Genomic DNA, 16,500 nt, shown 5'->3' with positions numbered 1-16,500 from the left:
TAATTCTATGTTTCATAGTGTATTCTTCCCTCCTCACCACAATCCTGATTATGACTGCTCCCCCTGCAATTTAAGGGGTGGAGGAGAAAAGAAATGGATATAAAAGCAATGAGGTTAGGAAAGCAAAGTGTTAAAGTGAAAGAGTTGATTCCCAGAAAGTCGAGATGAACCACAGAGTTGGAAATGGGCAGAGCAATCTATAGAGGCCATAACATATTGGGGGATATTGCGGGGGAACTGTTCCATTGCATTCAAGATAATGTGTTTTTTCCCCCTGAGCTCTGGTGGGAGATATGATAGATGAACAGGGAAAACATCTTCATGATGCCATGCAGTGAGGGAATGAAGTGGAGCTATTCCATAGGGCAGCACAAGACACATAGCACAAATAAGGATTTTATTTTATATGGCATCCATGATGGCCATTTATGATAATATGAAATACAGTAGAAAATGGGGTCTGCTGTGACCCACAAATACACATTCAATTTCAGTTTCTTATTTTTCCAGTCTTAAATTCAGTTCTTTACATTTCCACATCAGTTTCATTTTTTTTTAAAGTCCTCGTGAAAATTCACAGCATTTTCAAGTGGATTTCTTCTAATATACACACGTGTCTGTACTTTTGCCTAACACGTAATTTCCCCTAATATAAAGCAGTATGTTATTTTCACCAGTATATGCTTTTTCATTCACTTTACTCCAGCATGTGTTTTAGTACCCATTAAGGTAAAGGTACCCATTAAGTACCCATTAAGTACCCATTAAATAGTACCCATTAAGGTACGGGCAGGGGTACCTTTACCTTTAGCTTAAGGTAAAGGTAAAGGGAACCCTGACCATTAGGTCCAGTCGTGGCCGACTCTGGGGTTGCGGTGCTCATCTTGCTTTACTGGCCAAGGGAGCCGGTGTCCAGCTTCCGGTCATGTGGCCAGCATGACTAAGCCGCTTCTGGCAAACCAGAGCAGTGCACGGAAACGCCATTTACCTTCCCGCCGGAGTGGTACCTATTTATCTACTTGCACTTTGACGTGCTTTCGAACTGCTAGATTGGCAGGAGCAGGGACTGAGCAACGGGAGCTCACCCTGTTGCGGGGATTTGAACCGCCGACCTTCCAATCGGCAAGTCCTAGGCTCTGTGGTTTAACCCACAGCGCCACTTGGCTGCAAAATGTGTAGAAATGCAAATTTTGGTCCGTGCGTTGTTTCAGAAAGTGCAGCTTAGGTGCATTCACCCGAGTGCAATTGGAATCAAATTTCTCCCCTCCCCCTAAAATTCTTCCTCATCCTTCAAACCGGTTTCTTAATTCACAGTCATTGCTCCACCATCAAGTTAACAGTTTTCAAAGTTTGTCTCAGGGAACCCTCCAAGTTGTGTTTGTTAGTTCCCTGATCCTTCACCCTAAGGTCCCCAGGGTGGGTTGAAACATTAAAACATAGTATTTGAAACAGTTTAAAAGAAGCTTATAATCACAAATATAAGGTGGGTCCTAAAAAAGATACACCTCAAATTTCAAAAGCCGAGGTTGCTGGAAGCTGTACAGTGAAGATGCCAGATTCACCTTTGTGGGGAGGAAGTTTCACAGCCTAGGGGACACCACAGAGAAGGCCCTGTCCCAGACAGCCACCCCTTGAACCTCTTAAGGCAGAGGAACTAACAAGGGGGCCTCCTCTGCTGATCTCAGCACCTGAGAGGGTTTGCAGGAAAAGAGGTGGTCTTTTAGACTGAGTTGTTTAGGGCTTTAAACACTAATGTGAGCACCTCGAATTGGGTCCAGAAATGAATGGGCAATCAGAGCAACTGTTTTAAAACAGGAGTTATGGGAGATCTCAATGGAACCCCAGCCAATAATCTGGCTGCTGCATTTTGTACCAATTGACGTTTCTGAGTAGTCTTCAAGGGCAGCCCCATGTATAGTGCCTTCCAACAATCCAACCTGGAAGTTACTAGAACAGGATTCCCCAACCTTCAGCCCTCCAGATGTTTTGGACTTCAATTCCCATCATCCCTGACCACTGGTCCTGTTAGCTAGGGATCATGGGAGTTGTAGGCCAAAACATCTGGAGGGCCACAGGATGGGGATGCCTGTACTAGAGCATGGAGCACAGTGGCTAAGTCATCTTTGTCCAAAAGGGACCATAGGTGGCAAACCAGCTGGAGCTGGAAAAAGGCACTTGTTGCTACTGAGGTCACCTAAGCCGCCAGTGACAGTGCTGAGTCCAGAGACTCAGCTACATTAGACAAAAAACGTTTTTCATTCATTATAAACATGCAACACCAGATGGTGCCAGAGAGCAAAAATAATTTTATGCAATTTTTACATAGCGATTTCTCCCCTTTTTTTTTATAACAACTTAATTTCTGACTTACACCCCCTGTTTCCACCCCCTGTGTGTAGATCCATCCAAGGAGCACCCCCAAGCTACAAACTTGCTCCTTCTAGGGGAGTGCAACCCTGTCCAGGGCAGGCCGCTTCTCCACCTCATGGATGTGAGAACCCAGGACACACAACACCTCTGTCTTTTCAGGATTCAGCTTTAGTTTCTTGACCCACATCCAATCCATCACTGCCTCTTCAAATTCAGATGAAACAGAGCTAGAGCTGGGTATCACCTGCATATGGATGACACTTCACACCAAATCTCCTGATGACAGGAGGCCTCATACAGATTTTAAATAACATGGGGGGACAGGATGGGGCCAGGACAACTCTCATGGTACTGAACAGTATCCTCCCATGACTACTTTTGGAAATGGTGATGGACATAGGCGAGGAACCGCTGAAGTACTGTGCCCCCCACCTTCCTGAGAATACCTCTGAAGGATACTGTGGTTAATGGTAACGAGAGCCACCAGAAGATCAAGAACAATCAGGGTCACAATTCCCCCATCTCTCTCCTGATAAATGCCATCGAAAAGGGAGGCCAAGGCAGTTTCAGTGCCATGACTAGGCCTGAAGCCAGACTGGAATGAGAACAACTGAAAGCACCGGTACATAAGACATGAGAGATCTGTGATCTGAGATCTGTGAACTATTCCATTAGGGTTTTTTTAAAACTTAAAAGAAGCTGTGAGTCACATCAACTTCATAGTATTATGTGGGGAGTTAACCCTTTACCTGACACCACTTTTTTTAAAATAAAAAAATAATACTCTAAGCTTCCCCCTTTCTTGCCACATGCTGCTGTTTGTTCTCGTCAAGAGAAAATACATGTACTATAGCTCACCTGATTTTTTTCCTTGCGGGCACGCGTAAGCATGAGGGGACATTTAAATCAGGGAAACGGCATAAGAAGAAAGGGTTACCCCCCTCCCCATGCAATATAGATTAATCCATTCCTTGCCCTGCTGGCAGCTTTTAACTTTTAAAAATAGAGGTGCTGATCTTCCAGGCTGTAACTATTGAAGTGTGACTCTGAGCCTCCTTGAATATTACCAAGAAATTACACTGATTTGGAGAGTTAATGCTCACTTTTACCTTTGGTTTAGGTTCTGGGAACCAGGATATGAAAAAAGAGGGGGAAGCAAGGGCCTGCGGTCCCCATAGTGTAGGGAGCCAGTGTATCACCTAGAGAGCTTCTCATGAGACCCACAGTGCTTCCCTTTTATTACCGAGGCAAACATGTAGAAAGGGGTAAATCAGCGATGGAGCACACATTTTGCATGCAGAAGGTCTCAGGTTCAACTTTCAAGATATTTGGTTCATAGGTAGCAGAACCACTTGGAAAGACCGTTGCATGAGAGTTTGGAGAGCTTCTACCAATTCAGTAGATAAGGGGTGGGCAAGCTATGGTGAGATGTTGTTCGCTGGCAGCTTTCATGATCCTTGACCATTAACCACATGGGCTCGGGCTGATGTGAGATGGACTCCCACAACATCTGGAGGGTCAGATTTGATACAAGGCATCTCAAAACATTCGTTTGGGGCTCACCCAGACTTCCTTTTGCACTACACTTTCCAGGCACAGGTCAGGCGGTGCCCTGTTCAAGGCCAAAATTCGGCAATCCCCGGCTCTCGCCTTCCATGCTGCTAAATTCATTATGGCATAGTTGCAACGCCTTGTGGCCCCACCCTTAGCTCAGCACCCGGAGTGGGAGAACTGGTTGTGCTGCCCTAAATCTGCCTCTGCTCGGACACCCCCCCCATTTTACTACTGAATCAGAGCAAACGACAATTCGTGAAAAACCCAATTGCCATTTTCTCCGATTCAGTGGTAAAGTGTGGGTTTTCCTGGGTAAAGTCCCAGGACAAACAGACAGCAACAAAACCTGCTCGGACATGGAGGTTTAAAGCCCAGACCTGGGCCTAGAAATGCAACGCAAAAGGAAGTCTAGATGAGCGCTAAGGAAGCTTTCGGTTTGTGGGTTCACACAGCAAAGGGGGGAAAAAACGCACCTCCCCAGAAGTTTAAAAATCAAGTTTTTGTTTTGCAGAATCCGGCAAAATCAAGTCACAACACAACTCACAGGTAGGCATACCTAATCCATGTGACTAAAGGACACTTAGATTTGGTACATTTTGGAATGTAAATGGTAAGAACAGAAGCGTTTGTCTTCTTTTGTAATTCTCTGTCTCTACAGGAAAGCATGGGTCCCTCTTTGATAATTCTTGGCATAACTCCATGGATCATAGGATCATAGAACCGCAGAGTTGGAAGGGACCCTAAGGGTCATCTAGTCCAACCTCTTGCAATGCCAGGAATCTCAGCTAAAGCATCCATGACAGATGGTCATCCAACCTCTGCTTAAAAACTTCCAAGGAAGGAGACTCCACAACCTAGAATGTTTTGTGGTTTTTTTGGGTATGTTTAGTCAGAATCTCCCTTCTTGGAACTTGGAGCCGTTGATTCGGGTCCTACCCCCGTGTGTTCTGAATTCACATGATTCAGTGGGACTAATGCATAAGCAGGTCCCTCGCTGGCTTTGGGAGCAGGTGTACAGTGCCCGTTTTTCATATGAGAGGTAGGAACGGTGGAGGAGGTTTCTGTTCGGTAAATCTGAGCTTGCTTTTCGCAAAAGCCAAATTTGCTCAGCAAAATGAAAAAATCCTTGCGGAAATTCTTGGTGAAGATGGCGTACAGGAACGGGTTGGCGCACGAGTTGATGGGGTAGAACAAAACCAGGAGGATCTTTGAGTTGGAGACGGTGATGAGAGGGTACTTGAGCGATGCCGATATGGCGAAAAAGGAGATGGGCGCCATGCAGAGGAAGTCCGTGAAGATCAGGACCGCCATGCGCTTGGCAATTTTGGTGTCGCTGTTGGATGAGATGATGTTGGGGTTCCTCACGGTGATGTAGATGCTGATGTAGCAGGTGCAGATGATGAGAAAGGCCAGGATGTTCAGTACCAGCAGAAACATGATATATGCCTGGGCAAGGCGAGTTTCTATATCCATGGGTAGGCATATGCTAACTTTCATGTAGCTGCTGACTTGGAAAATGGGGAGGATGGCCACAGTGAAGGCAAAAGCCCATCCGACAAGCATGAAGGCCACAGCGTGTCGGAAGCGGACTTTGCGTTCCAGCTCCATGGCATAGGTTATGGTGTGCCACCGCTCCAATGTAATGAAGGTCAGGGTGTAGACGGAAAGTTCGCTGGCAAAGACGGTGAAGAATCCGGCTGCCTTGCAACCCGCACCCGTTTGCCAGTCAATGGCATAGTTGTAATACTGGCTTTTGGTCTGTATGTCTTTGATGGCGATCAGCAACAGATAGATGCCGGTGCAGAGGTCTGCAAACGCAAGGTTGCACATGAGGAACCGAGGGACAGTGAGCTTGGACTGGCTGTTGACTATGATCAGGAACACAACCAGGTTCCCCATGACGGCGAGGATGCTGATGAACCATATGAGAACCCGGAGGACGTTGTAGCCCATGATGTCTTCACAGGGGTTGAAGGCATCCGGCTCAGGGAAGCAAATGACTTCAACCTCTTCCTTGCACAGGCTTTGGTAGTAATCGTGCTCGTCGTCCAGGTCAAAATCTGTCCCGTCGATATCTAGCAGAAGAGATAACTTATTGCATATGGGGTGGAAAAAAGAACTAGAAGGGAAGAAAAAGAATATGGTCACAAACCTCAAAAACGCAGCAAGAAAGAAAGAATTGCGCATGCGCAGGTACACACACAAACACAAATGCCAACTATTGCATTTTCCCTTGTTAACTGTGGCAAAACCCTTTGCAGTTCTCTTTTTAATGACAAATTACACAGGGCTTTATATCGAAACCTCTGGGTCCAGGTCAAGGTGCAGATACTTACCTTTAGAATCCTAAATGGCTTGGGGTTCAAATATATGAAGGGGCACCTACTCCCATCTCAACTTACTTCTTTAAGATCACCTGCCCTATCCATGTTCATTGTCCATTGGCAGCACAGAGATAACCTACAAGGCAGAGGGCTTTCTCACCAATGGTACCCCTCCCCCCCACAAGAACTTGGTCCATTCCCACTAATTCTACGCATGCTCATGTGCAATTTTGCACAATGCAAACATTTTTGCAAAGCAAAATATATCTTTTGTGCTTTTAAAAAAATTAACATATGCACTTATATGGACAGTTTAACAGCCCCAAAATATGCATTTATGCATGCATTGCCTGATAATAATAATAATAATAATAATAATAATAATAATAATAATAATATATTATTTATACCCTGCCCATCTGGCCGGGTTTCCCCAGCCACTCTGGGAGGCTTCCAACCAAATATTAAAAACAATACAGCACCAAATATTAAAAACATTAAAAAGAAAATACAACCTGTACAATAGCCTAACAAAATAGTAAAAGTAAAAACAAAGCCAAAAACAATTATACTAAAATAAAACTAACCCCTACCCCAACGCGACATTTGTCCCACCCCAAACAAAAAAAAAATAAAAAAAATAAAAAATATATAAATAAAACCACCTTTCACAGTGCAACAAAGTAAAAACGCTTTTAAAATATGTAACACAATCGACATTTGCTGCAGCAGTAGCAGCAGCAGCATCAGTGTCCTGAGGCCTCGCTGGAGCCTCTTAAAGCAGTGGTGGTGAGTGTGGTCCCCACCCCCTAGGAATTGGCTTCCAGGGGGGAGTGGCCTTCCTCAACACCCACAATGCCTAGCGGCAGAATTGCTCTACAAAATTCAGAGAAGTCTCCATTTCAGCTATGTTTTGGTTCGCATATTATTTCAGGAAGTATGAATTAAGTGGGCTCACCTTCAAATGCGAAACGAACCGAATTCTCTCTCTCCCACCTCCCCAATCCCTAAACAGCCCCAGCTTCATCTCTCGTCTTCCTCGTGTGGGAGGGAAGCCTATCTTGAACACAAAAGCTGACTTGAAGTCTCTGCCGCCGAACTCAATCCCATGAAAGAATCATCACCTTTCTTTGATTTCTTTGATCAAAGCTTAGGAGGAAACAACAGCAACTCTCTGGATGACTGACTGCAGAGGAGGTTTGGAAACCGACATTGCATTTCTATGCCAAGTGGAGTGGTGTGTGTGTGTGTGTGTGTGTGTGTAGAGAGAGATAAAACAGCCACCCAGCCCACACTCCCCTCTGTGTGGGAGAGAGGTTGTTGGTGAGAAGAAAGTATTTCTCTTTCTGAACGTTGAGGAAGAAAGCATTGCTTGAGGTGGAAATCTTTTACATTGGCAAATGCAGAGTCCTGAGAGGGCAGCACCTTAATGAGGTTTCGTGCAACCCTATTCTGATTCCACCAGCCTTTCTCTCTCCTGTTCACTCTTGTTATATCTCCCTCGCATACCTCCATAGAAATTCCCAGGAGAATTGTCTCGGTCTTGAAATAAACGCAGAGCAAATACTCAGGATATTTCTAGCAATATGATGTGCATTATTTATCGCCTTTGGCCAGCTTTGGAGACTGGGGCGTGGATCTGTGTTATACGTTCGACCTCCACAGTCAGAGGCAGCAGTGGTTCTGAATACCAGTTGCTGGAAGCCACAGGAGGACAGAACGCTGTTGCATTCAGATCCTGCTTGTGGGTCACCCATGGCTGCCATGAGAAGAGGGCAGAATCAAAGAATTGTAGAGTGGGAAGGGGCCCCAGGGGCCACCTACTTCAACCCTCTGCAATGCAGGAATCTCAACTAAAGCTTCCATGGCAGATGGCCAGGCAACCTCTGCTTAAAAACCTCTAATGAAGGGCAGATCAACACCTTCCAAGGGAGTCCATTTCTCTGTTGAACAGCTCTTATGAGTCGAGGACCCGCCAGCCACATAGGATTATAAGACACAAAGACACATTATTTTAGGTTAATGGGCAAAATAAGGCCACAACTTTATTGGTTACAGCATGTGAGTAGTATTGGCTTAGGCATTGGATAAAAACAGCAATACATGACCCCACTCAGCAGGGAGTCATTTCAGAGTTAATAACCAGTGGGAGGAGCTTGTTGATGCAAATACAACTGGAAGCTCCCCCATGATGTCACTGGGGGTCGTGCCATGGCCCTAGCCACCAGCAGGGCATCAGGCAGGATCCACGACCGCTGGATTCCTTTAACGGAACACCCGAAAGAGGAGCGGTAGATGATGACCCATACCCAATCCTCCAACACAGCACACCTATTCCACTGTCTAACCGCCAATACCAGAAAGTTGTGACGAGTTGCTACGAGGTAGGCGAAGAAACCAAGAGACTGGTGCCAATTTGCCAAATGGATAAAAAAGTCCTACCAGGCCCCTTGGGCAACTAAGGCAACCAACCAAAGTCCATAGCAAGGTCAATACGCAAAGGAAGCTGACCTAAAAGGGAGGAAGGGCAGGAGATCCGATCCAAGCAGGAACAGACTGATATTAAGCTGGAATCTCCTTTCTTGTAGCTTGGAGCCACTGTTTCGGGTCCCCTTGACAACCCTTGAGATATTCGAAGATTCCTATCTTATCTACTCTCAATGTCCTGTTATCCAGGCTGAACTTACTCAGCTCTCTCAACCGTTCCTCATAAGGCTTGGTTTCCAGACCCTTGATCACCTTGGTTGCCCTCCTCTACATGTGTTCCAGCTTCTTAAATTGTGGTGCCCAGAACTCTATCCTTATGTTCTTAAATAGTCACCTGGGGCGAGATCTCAGTAGCAGGGAGCAAAAAGCTCCTAGCTGCTCTTAGCCATGCTTGATTAAGCTACGGGGCCAATTCATATTTCCTGTTCTTCTATCTGCCTCCTATGTTACGGCAGAGGGCTTTAAGCTTTTCAGCCAGGCCTCTACCATGGCACATGTGTGTTTGTGCAAGAGCCCTTCTGAGCTGCTCTAAACATCCACCTGAATCTAAGGGAATGACGGAAGAGGATGTGCATTTATTTGACCTACACCAGAACCAGGGGCGACCCCCAAATCAGCTAGGGAGACAGCTTGCTGTAGTTCTTAGAACTTCTGCAGGCAGTGAACATGGCTGTTGTCAAACCAACATCTGTTCAGGGCTGCCCCAAGGTGCCTGGTGACTTATTGTAACCACTTCACCGTGAGTTCCGGCACCTATTGGGGAAAAGCACTGTACGCACACATCTGTCTGTCTACCTATCTGTCTGTCTATTCTAGACACTAATCGAGTAAAAGAACCACTGGGCATTTGCTAATGGATTACTGTATTTTTTGCTCCATAGGGCGCACACACATTTCCCCTTCATTTTTGGAGGGGAAAAAGTGCGTTCTATAGAGCGAAAAATACGGTACTTGTCAACTGCAAAGACAGTTCCAAAGCTGCAATCTTACACACTTACCTGGAAGCAAGTCGCATTGGACTCAATTGGGCTTACTTAGCTGTCAACTTTTCCCTTTTCTTGCGAGGAATCCTATTTGGAATAAGGGAATTTCCCTTTAAAAAGGGGAAACGTTGACAGCTATGCACGGCATTGTGCTGTCAAGTACTTCTTAAGCGAGGAGTACATACTCAGGATCACTTAAAGCAGATTGGTTGTGCCTTAAGCGCCAGGACATCCTGAGCATATGCACTCTTGGTCTGCAAATTTCGAACATGAGTGGTGGACCAGGAGGGTCCTCAGAAATAATAATAATAATGGATTTTGCAAAGCTGAAGCCAGCCCACCTATGCCGTGAAACACTGAGCCGAGAAGCAGTTAAATGCATGACCGGCAACACAAACCAACAGAGTTTGTGGGTTAATTAAATCAATCAACGTGCAAATCTCAAAGAATACTTGAGAAAGATGGAGATAAATGAGGAGGACCCTTGATGCTCGAAGGCCCGGCGATACCCCACTGGTGGCAAATCATTTGTAGGGAAGGTTGATTTAAGAGGCTGAGGAGGCCCTGTGATTAGCATTGGTACAGCTCCACGGGGGTCTTGCTAATGAATCTTTTCGAAAATCAGGGACGCAAATGCACGCTGTGGGTGTATCAATTTCATCGCGCCCACTCCTATTCTGTCCTATGGCTGCCCAAATGTCTATGGTCCTCTTCCCATCTGCCAAAGTGATAGAGAGCCTCTGGAAGCAGCCTTTTATGCAGTCAGTTCTTTTGTGAAGGCAAGTCTTGCAGACTTGAGGATGGTTTCTACTTTGCCAGTGTCTGTCATTTACATACATATTCTACATGGGAGGACCAAGCAGGCATTCAGATAGACTGAATAACATCAGTCCCTCCCAGAGGCAAACAGCGTGTACCTGAATGCACCACCCAAAGCCTGCTTCTTTTTGGCAAGCTGCAAAAAAGGAAAGATTTCTCTTTCTTCTGTTGGCTGGATTCAAAATGGCCTAACAACTTCCTTGGGCTCTCGCCTGAGCAAACAACGGTCTGTCTGGTAGCGAGCAGGGATAGATGAATATGTCAATTTCGGTTTATCTCAGATTCTCATTTTCCCAGTCTTAGGCTCAGCACTCTACATTTCCACACCAGTTTCTACAGGTTTTGTTTTTTAATGTCCCATGACAATTTGTCAGCATTTTGGAACAAATTTCTCCTAATATACTGTATTTTTCGCCCTATAGGACGCACTGGCCCATAGGACGCACCTAGTTTTTTGGTTTTTTTTGGGGGGGGAAATAAAGGGGAAAAAAATTATCCCCCCCCAGCCGCGGATATCTGCCCGAAGCGCGGGGCACTCTGCTTCGGCGCGCCCCGTGCACCAGGCAAGCAGGCTGCTATCCGCAGCCTAGGGAGCCCTGCGGGAACTCCTGCAGGCTTCCCAGGCTTGCTGATAGCTTCCTGAAGCCTGGAGAGTGAGAGGGGTCGGTGCGCACCGACCCCTCTCGCTCTCCACGCTTCAGCGAAAGCCTGCATTTGCCCCATAGGACACACACAGATTTCCCTTTCATTTTTGGAGGGGAAAAAGTGCGTCCTATAGGGCAAAAAGTACGGTACACATTTTTGTATGCTGCTATAATGCAACTGTATACATTCAGAGCCGTAGCTGGGTGATCTTGCGCCCCTGGTATAACCGTCCAGATTATGTCCCCTAGGTAAAGGTCTTGCCAGACTCTAGGGTCGTGCGCTCATCTCACTCTATAGGCCGGGAGCCAGCGCTGTCCGCAGACACTTCTGGGTCACTTGGCCAGCGTGACAAGCTGCATCTGGCGAGCCAGCGCAGCACACGGAACGCCGTTTACCTTCCCGCTGGTAAGCGGTCCCTATTTATCTACTTGCACCCAGAGGTGCTTTCGAACTGCTAGGTTGGCAGGCACTGGGACCGAACGACGGGAGCGCACCCCGACCATGCGATCGGCAAGTCCTAGGTGCTGAGGTTTTACCCACAGCGCCACCCGCGTCCCCCATTACGCCCCCTAGCCGCAGACAAATTAGCTCTCCTTTCCGCCTCTCCTCCAACCTCCCCCCTCCCCCCATTCAATTCACCCTCTATTAAAAACCTTTTCTTATGAGGCAATAATTGATATTTTTATTTACAGACATATTTATGTACATGTTTTTAGCTAATTTTGCACCCCCTTCTCACCTGTGCCCCTGGCGGGGGCCACCTCACCACCCCATAGCTACGGCCCTGTATACATTATTTCCACCAATCTAAGCAGATTTATGCAAGCTTTACATAGCAAATGTACTTTTTGTACTTTCCTGGAGAGCTGCACTACAGAAACAAGTGTGGTTTTTGAAGGATATCTGATTTATGATGGCCATCTTCAAATATTTCAATGGCTGTCCCATGGAAGAGGGAACAAGCTTGTTTTCTCCTGCTCTGGAGGGTAGGATTCAAATCAATGTCTTCAAGTTACAAGAAAGGAGATTCCGACTCAACCTTAGGAAGAACTTTCTGACTGTAAGAGCTATTCAACAGTGAAACAGACTCCCATGAGAGGTGATGGACTCTCCTTCCTTGGAGGTTTTCAAGCAGAGATTGGATGGCCATCTGTCATGGCTGCTTTAGCTGAGATTCCTGCCTTGCAGTTCCCTTCCAACTCTATGATTCCATGATTTTACGATTCTGCGATTTTTAAGTGGTGCGCGAAAGCTCTTGGGCCCTCTCCAGCCTCCTCTGCCTTATAAGAAAAAGGCCTTACCAAGAAGAGGAGTTGCCGTGCACCAATGGCTAACTAGCAACCCTCCATGCTGTTGAATTCCCACTCTCATTGGTGAATCCTTTAAAACAGGAGTGGGAAACTGCGGGCCAACATACCTTGCTGGGCTACAGCTCCCATCATCCTTGACCACTGGCTATGCTGGCTGGGGCTGATAGGAGCTGGAGTCCAACAAATATATGGAGGGGTTACAGCCTTCCCAATTTCTGGTCTAATGGGTAGTCTTCCTTACATCTGGAAAGGTAACCATACTTGACCATTGGTATCTCTTGCTCAAAGCATGAGAGCTGGGAAGTCTGTGAGCCTGCGTGTTTTTGAAACTGCTTGAGAAACTTTAAAGGTACTACACCAGTCTCTCTGGCATAGCAGGACAGAGAAATGGCACGTGACAAACACCATCTAACTCAAGACAGACTCAGACACTTACAAATAAATTCAGACTCTTAAATGCAAAGAAATGGGGCCACTCACTTTTGTTTCGTCCAGTTTGCAAATGCACAGCAGTGGCTTGGATAGGTGAGGTTTGCCTCAATCAAGGAGCGGAACTTGTCCAAAGGAGGTAGTTTCTTTAAGTTGTACGCAGATCTTGCTATCAGCTTGTTAATTTTCTCCAGTCCGATGCTGGGCAGTTGGCTGATCTTGGTCTCTGAAATATCCCTTTAAGAAGAAATGTGATTGCTTCATAATTCCAAACAAACTAATTCACTACTTACATAGAATGCTGGAGACATTTTGAGAATCTCCTTCATTAGCAACGGAAAATAAACTAGCAAGAAACACAAAAAATAAGAACTGATAATATGATCTTGTGCAAGCTTCCTTGAGAGTAAGCCCTACCGAAGACGTGGGTCTTACTTGTAAGTAGGGACATCAGAAGGCATTATTTTTTATCGTGCCCTCTCACATGTAGCAGTGTTTCCATTCTTCTGCAGTTCATCTTCTGCCAAAACCCAGGTTACTTGTCTTACTGTCCTCTGTGGGGACATTACCAACCTTGTTGTTGTTTAGTCATTTAGTCGTGTCCGACTCTTCGTGACCCCATGGACCAGAGAACGCCAGGCACTCCTGTCCTCCACTGCCCCCCGCAGCTTGGTCAGACTCATGCTGGTAACCTCGAAAACACTATCCAACCATCTCGTCCTCTGTCGCCCCCTTCTCCTTGTGCCCTCCATCTTTCCCAACATCAGGGTCTTCTCCAGGGAGTCTTCTCTTCTCTTCTCATTACCAACCTTAGGTCATCAATTACCTAAACTGCATCATCATTCTGTCATTCTACCCCATTCATATCAATGTAAAGGGAACACAATGCAAACGGGAGAAGAAAGGTAATCAATAACGTATTGCTTGTGGGCTGAAAGCCAAAAACGACAGGGAATACCGGTCATATTCACTGAATTGATTTCCGTTTCAGACATGGGAATAAGCAAACACCGGCAATTTCTGTTCCCATTTCTGTTCTCCAACACCCCTATTTGTAGGTAAACTCTCCTGGGCTCAATACATAGTTTCTCATCTATATGCTCTGATCCTTGTGTTAAAATACTAGAAACCTGCAGCTAAAGACTTGTACAGATACTTGAAGACATTGAGAAAAGCTCCTAGCTATGGTCTTCAGCATCCAGCTACTTGCACCACCAGCCCTCTGGGTCATCAGAAGACCAGGCTGGCTAGTCCTTAGGATGGGAGTAGTTTTTGAACACACCTCTCCAGCCAGCCAGGCAAGAGGCTTTTCAAGGACACCTTCCCATCTAGGCAAAAGCATTCAAGGAGGGTTCGAAGAAGGGCATGAAAGGGGTGTGGCCTAATGAGAGTGGGTGGTGGCCTGGGGAACACCCCACCTTAAGGGAAAAGGTGCCCTTAAGCTGCATATTTAGCCTGAAGAGAGTCAGCTGACTCTACAAGCCAATCAGGACACACCAGACTCCATAAAGGCCTTATATCCAAGCCAGTTTCTCAAGCGGTGCAGTGAGTCCTTACAGACTCTGCCTGTTGTGGTTCCTGATTTCCAACTGTCCCTGATCATGTCTGATTCTTATTTTCTGCGATTGAGCCCCAGCTGCAACCTGTCTTGGAACTGGGCCAATGCCTGGAAGTCGCTTCAGCTGACACAAAGACGGATAAGGGCTCCTTAATCTTTCAACAATTTTGTGGGAAGAGGGAATTTCGGCAGGTTCACCCATGACCATGACAGAGTAACTCTGCTGATAACATGCTGAAGGTACATGTGCCCCATTCTCTGTTGCCTCACTTCAACCTGTATACCACTGAGCATTACTTTGTTCTCCCTGGTCCTCAGGGCATCGATCTCCAAAGTTCCTTTGCCTATTGGTTCCTTCTCTGCCGTCAGCACCCAACCCGTTTTGTCTTTAGATCCTGCGTGAATTTTCTGCCTCACCCAAAGGGGCCTTTCACTTCCTTCTTAGAAATCACAGTATTTGCCAAAGTTCTAGCAAAGCTGACACATTTAATGCATTTGTCCTGGGCAGTTAGAATGTTCATGAACACCCCATGTTAGCCTGTAGACAGGCAGACTGCAGGTAATAGCTGGCTTTTAGCTTTCTTTCTTTTTTTGCGGGTGGGGTGGGGTGGGGTGGGGAGGAAACTCATATAAAGGGATAGGGATGTCAAGGTTGCTAGTACCAAGCCCAGTTTTCCAGGAGGGAAGCCATGCTGAACAGATATGATTGCTTTCTGCAAGAAAAAAGCAACGAGAGCTGACAAGGAGGAGACAACAGGCAATCTATTTGGCTTCCATGCCCGCAAAATACAGTTCTTGCAGCATTAGCACGACAAGACACTGACACTAGAGGTGTGTGTGTGTGTGTGTGTGTGTGTGTGTGTGTGTGTCCAGATGAAGCTTCACAGCTGCAAGGCCACAATACATGGAAACAAACCAGTGTATGAGGAAAAGTGCCATGCAGAGAATTCAAGTCGATTGCCATTTGGTCAAAGACTGTCTTCACTGTGCATGAGTGGACTGAAGGAGAGAAGGCACCACAAAAATGAATGAGTGTTGGATGATGGCACAAAATGGGTGGAGCAAGGAGGGACGATTCCCCGACGGAGGCTGAAGCTGAAAGAGCCTGGAGAGGATCAAAACTTGAGAGCTTCTGCTCATTGCAGAAAATTGACCATTAGGTCAGCATGAAAGCGGGTGGGGTGGGGTGGTGAAAATCTGAATATGACCACTGTTCATTGCAAAGGGACGAGGGCAGACATACTGGTAAAGCTGATAAAGTGGCTGCTTCGTAAGCCCAAGACATAACGAATGACATTAGGTCAAAAATGTTGTCCAACTGGATGCTGGCGATGAAGCTTTCATCTTGGGTATTGAATTGTTGTGCATTTGCATGCTCTTTGGAAAGCCCCAGGGATAGAACTTGTTCCTTTTCATGGGCAGACTGCACAACTAAATTTGGGCCAGGTAAGGGAACCAATCTCAGGTCCAAGTATAGAAAGGGCCGGTTCTACCATTTGGCAGGCAGAAGTGGCCCACCTCGATCAGCATGTAGATTTGGAGGTGCCAATAAAGCAGGGGCTGGGGAGAGGGCAGCCCTTGAGATACAGTTGGACTCCCCATCAGCCCCAGCCAACAGGACCGATCATCAGGGATGATGCGAGTTGTAGTCCAACAACATCTTGAGGACCACAGGTTCTCCACCGGTGTGAACCGGTCTTCTTGCTTGCCCGCCCAATCTCTCTGAAGCACCTTATGTTGGTTAGAGATGGATAGGAGAAGACAGGGTGGATACCTGGCTAGTACCCCACATTGTCCCGAGTTCCAATTCCATTGTTAGCTTGAGCGGCACCACCTTGCAACTCAATGTTCTACGCAAATGCTGGCTCTGGATTCTTCTTTTTGAATATAAACTACTTGGCATTGTTAATTGTCACCTGAATACTGATTTGGGAACAACAAGCCTTAAATCAGCCTGTCGGGCAATTTAATAAAAAAATACCATTTGTTGTGCTGGTAGAAAAGAAGAAGAAGAGGGGGGT

At 46.3% G+C, this 16,500-nt stretch overlaps 1 protein-coding gene and 1 long non-coding RNA gene across 4 annotated transcripts in view; one reads left to right on the top strand and one right to left on the bottom strand.

Annotated features, from left to right (window-relative positions):
• Positions 1-384: 384 nt before the first annotated feature.
• On the top strand, positions 385-1,376 carry LOC307213504. Its single transcript, XR_013837540.1, has 2 exons — positions 385-735; positions 824-1,376. It is a non-coding gene; the product is annotated as an uncharacterized lncRNA (long non-coding RNA).
• A 1,007-nt stretch (positions 1,377-2,383) lies between these two features.
• Positions 2,384-16,500, bottom strand: part of FSHR (follicle stimulating hormone receptor) — a gene marked incomplete at its 5' end in the record, with an annotated part of 87,914 nt that continues 73,797 nt past the window's right edge. For 2 of the 3 annotated variants that reach the window (XM_079968633.1, XM_079968634.1), the window contains 2 exons: positions 2,384-6,043; positions 12,973-13,158. In XM_079968633.1, the coding sequence (XP_079824759.1) occupies positions 4,810-6,043; positions 12,973-13,158 (1,420 nt within the window). In that variant the 3' untranslated portion in view covers positions 2,384-4,809. The remainder of the gene's footprint in view (positions 6,044-12,972; positions 13,159-16,500) is intronic. The other variant, XR_013836569.1, reaches the window with a different exon arrangement.

The sequence above is a fragment of the Podarcis cretensis genome, assembly GCF_951804945.1.
Source record: "Podarcis cretensis genome assembly, chromosome: 3".
Classification (NCBI taxonomy): domain Eukaryota; kingdom Metazoa; phylum Chordata; class Lepidosauria; order Squamata; family Lacertidae; genus Podarcis; species Podarcis cretensis.
The sequence above is the reverse complement of the archived record's forward strand: the minus strand, read 5'-3'. Positions and strand labels throughout refer to the sequence as shown.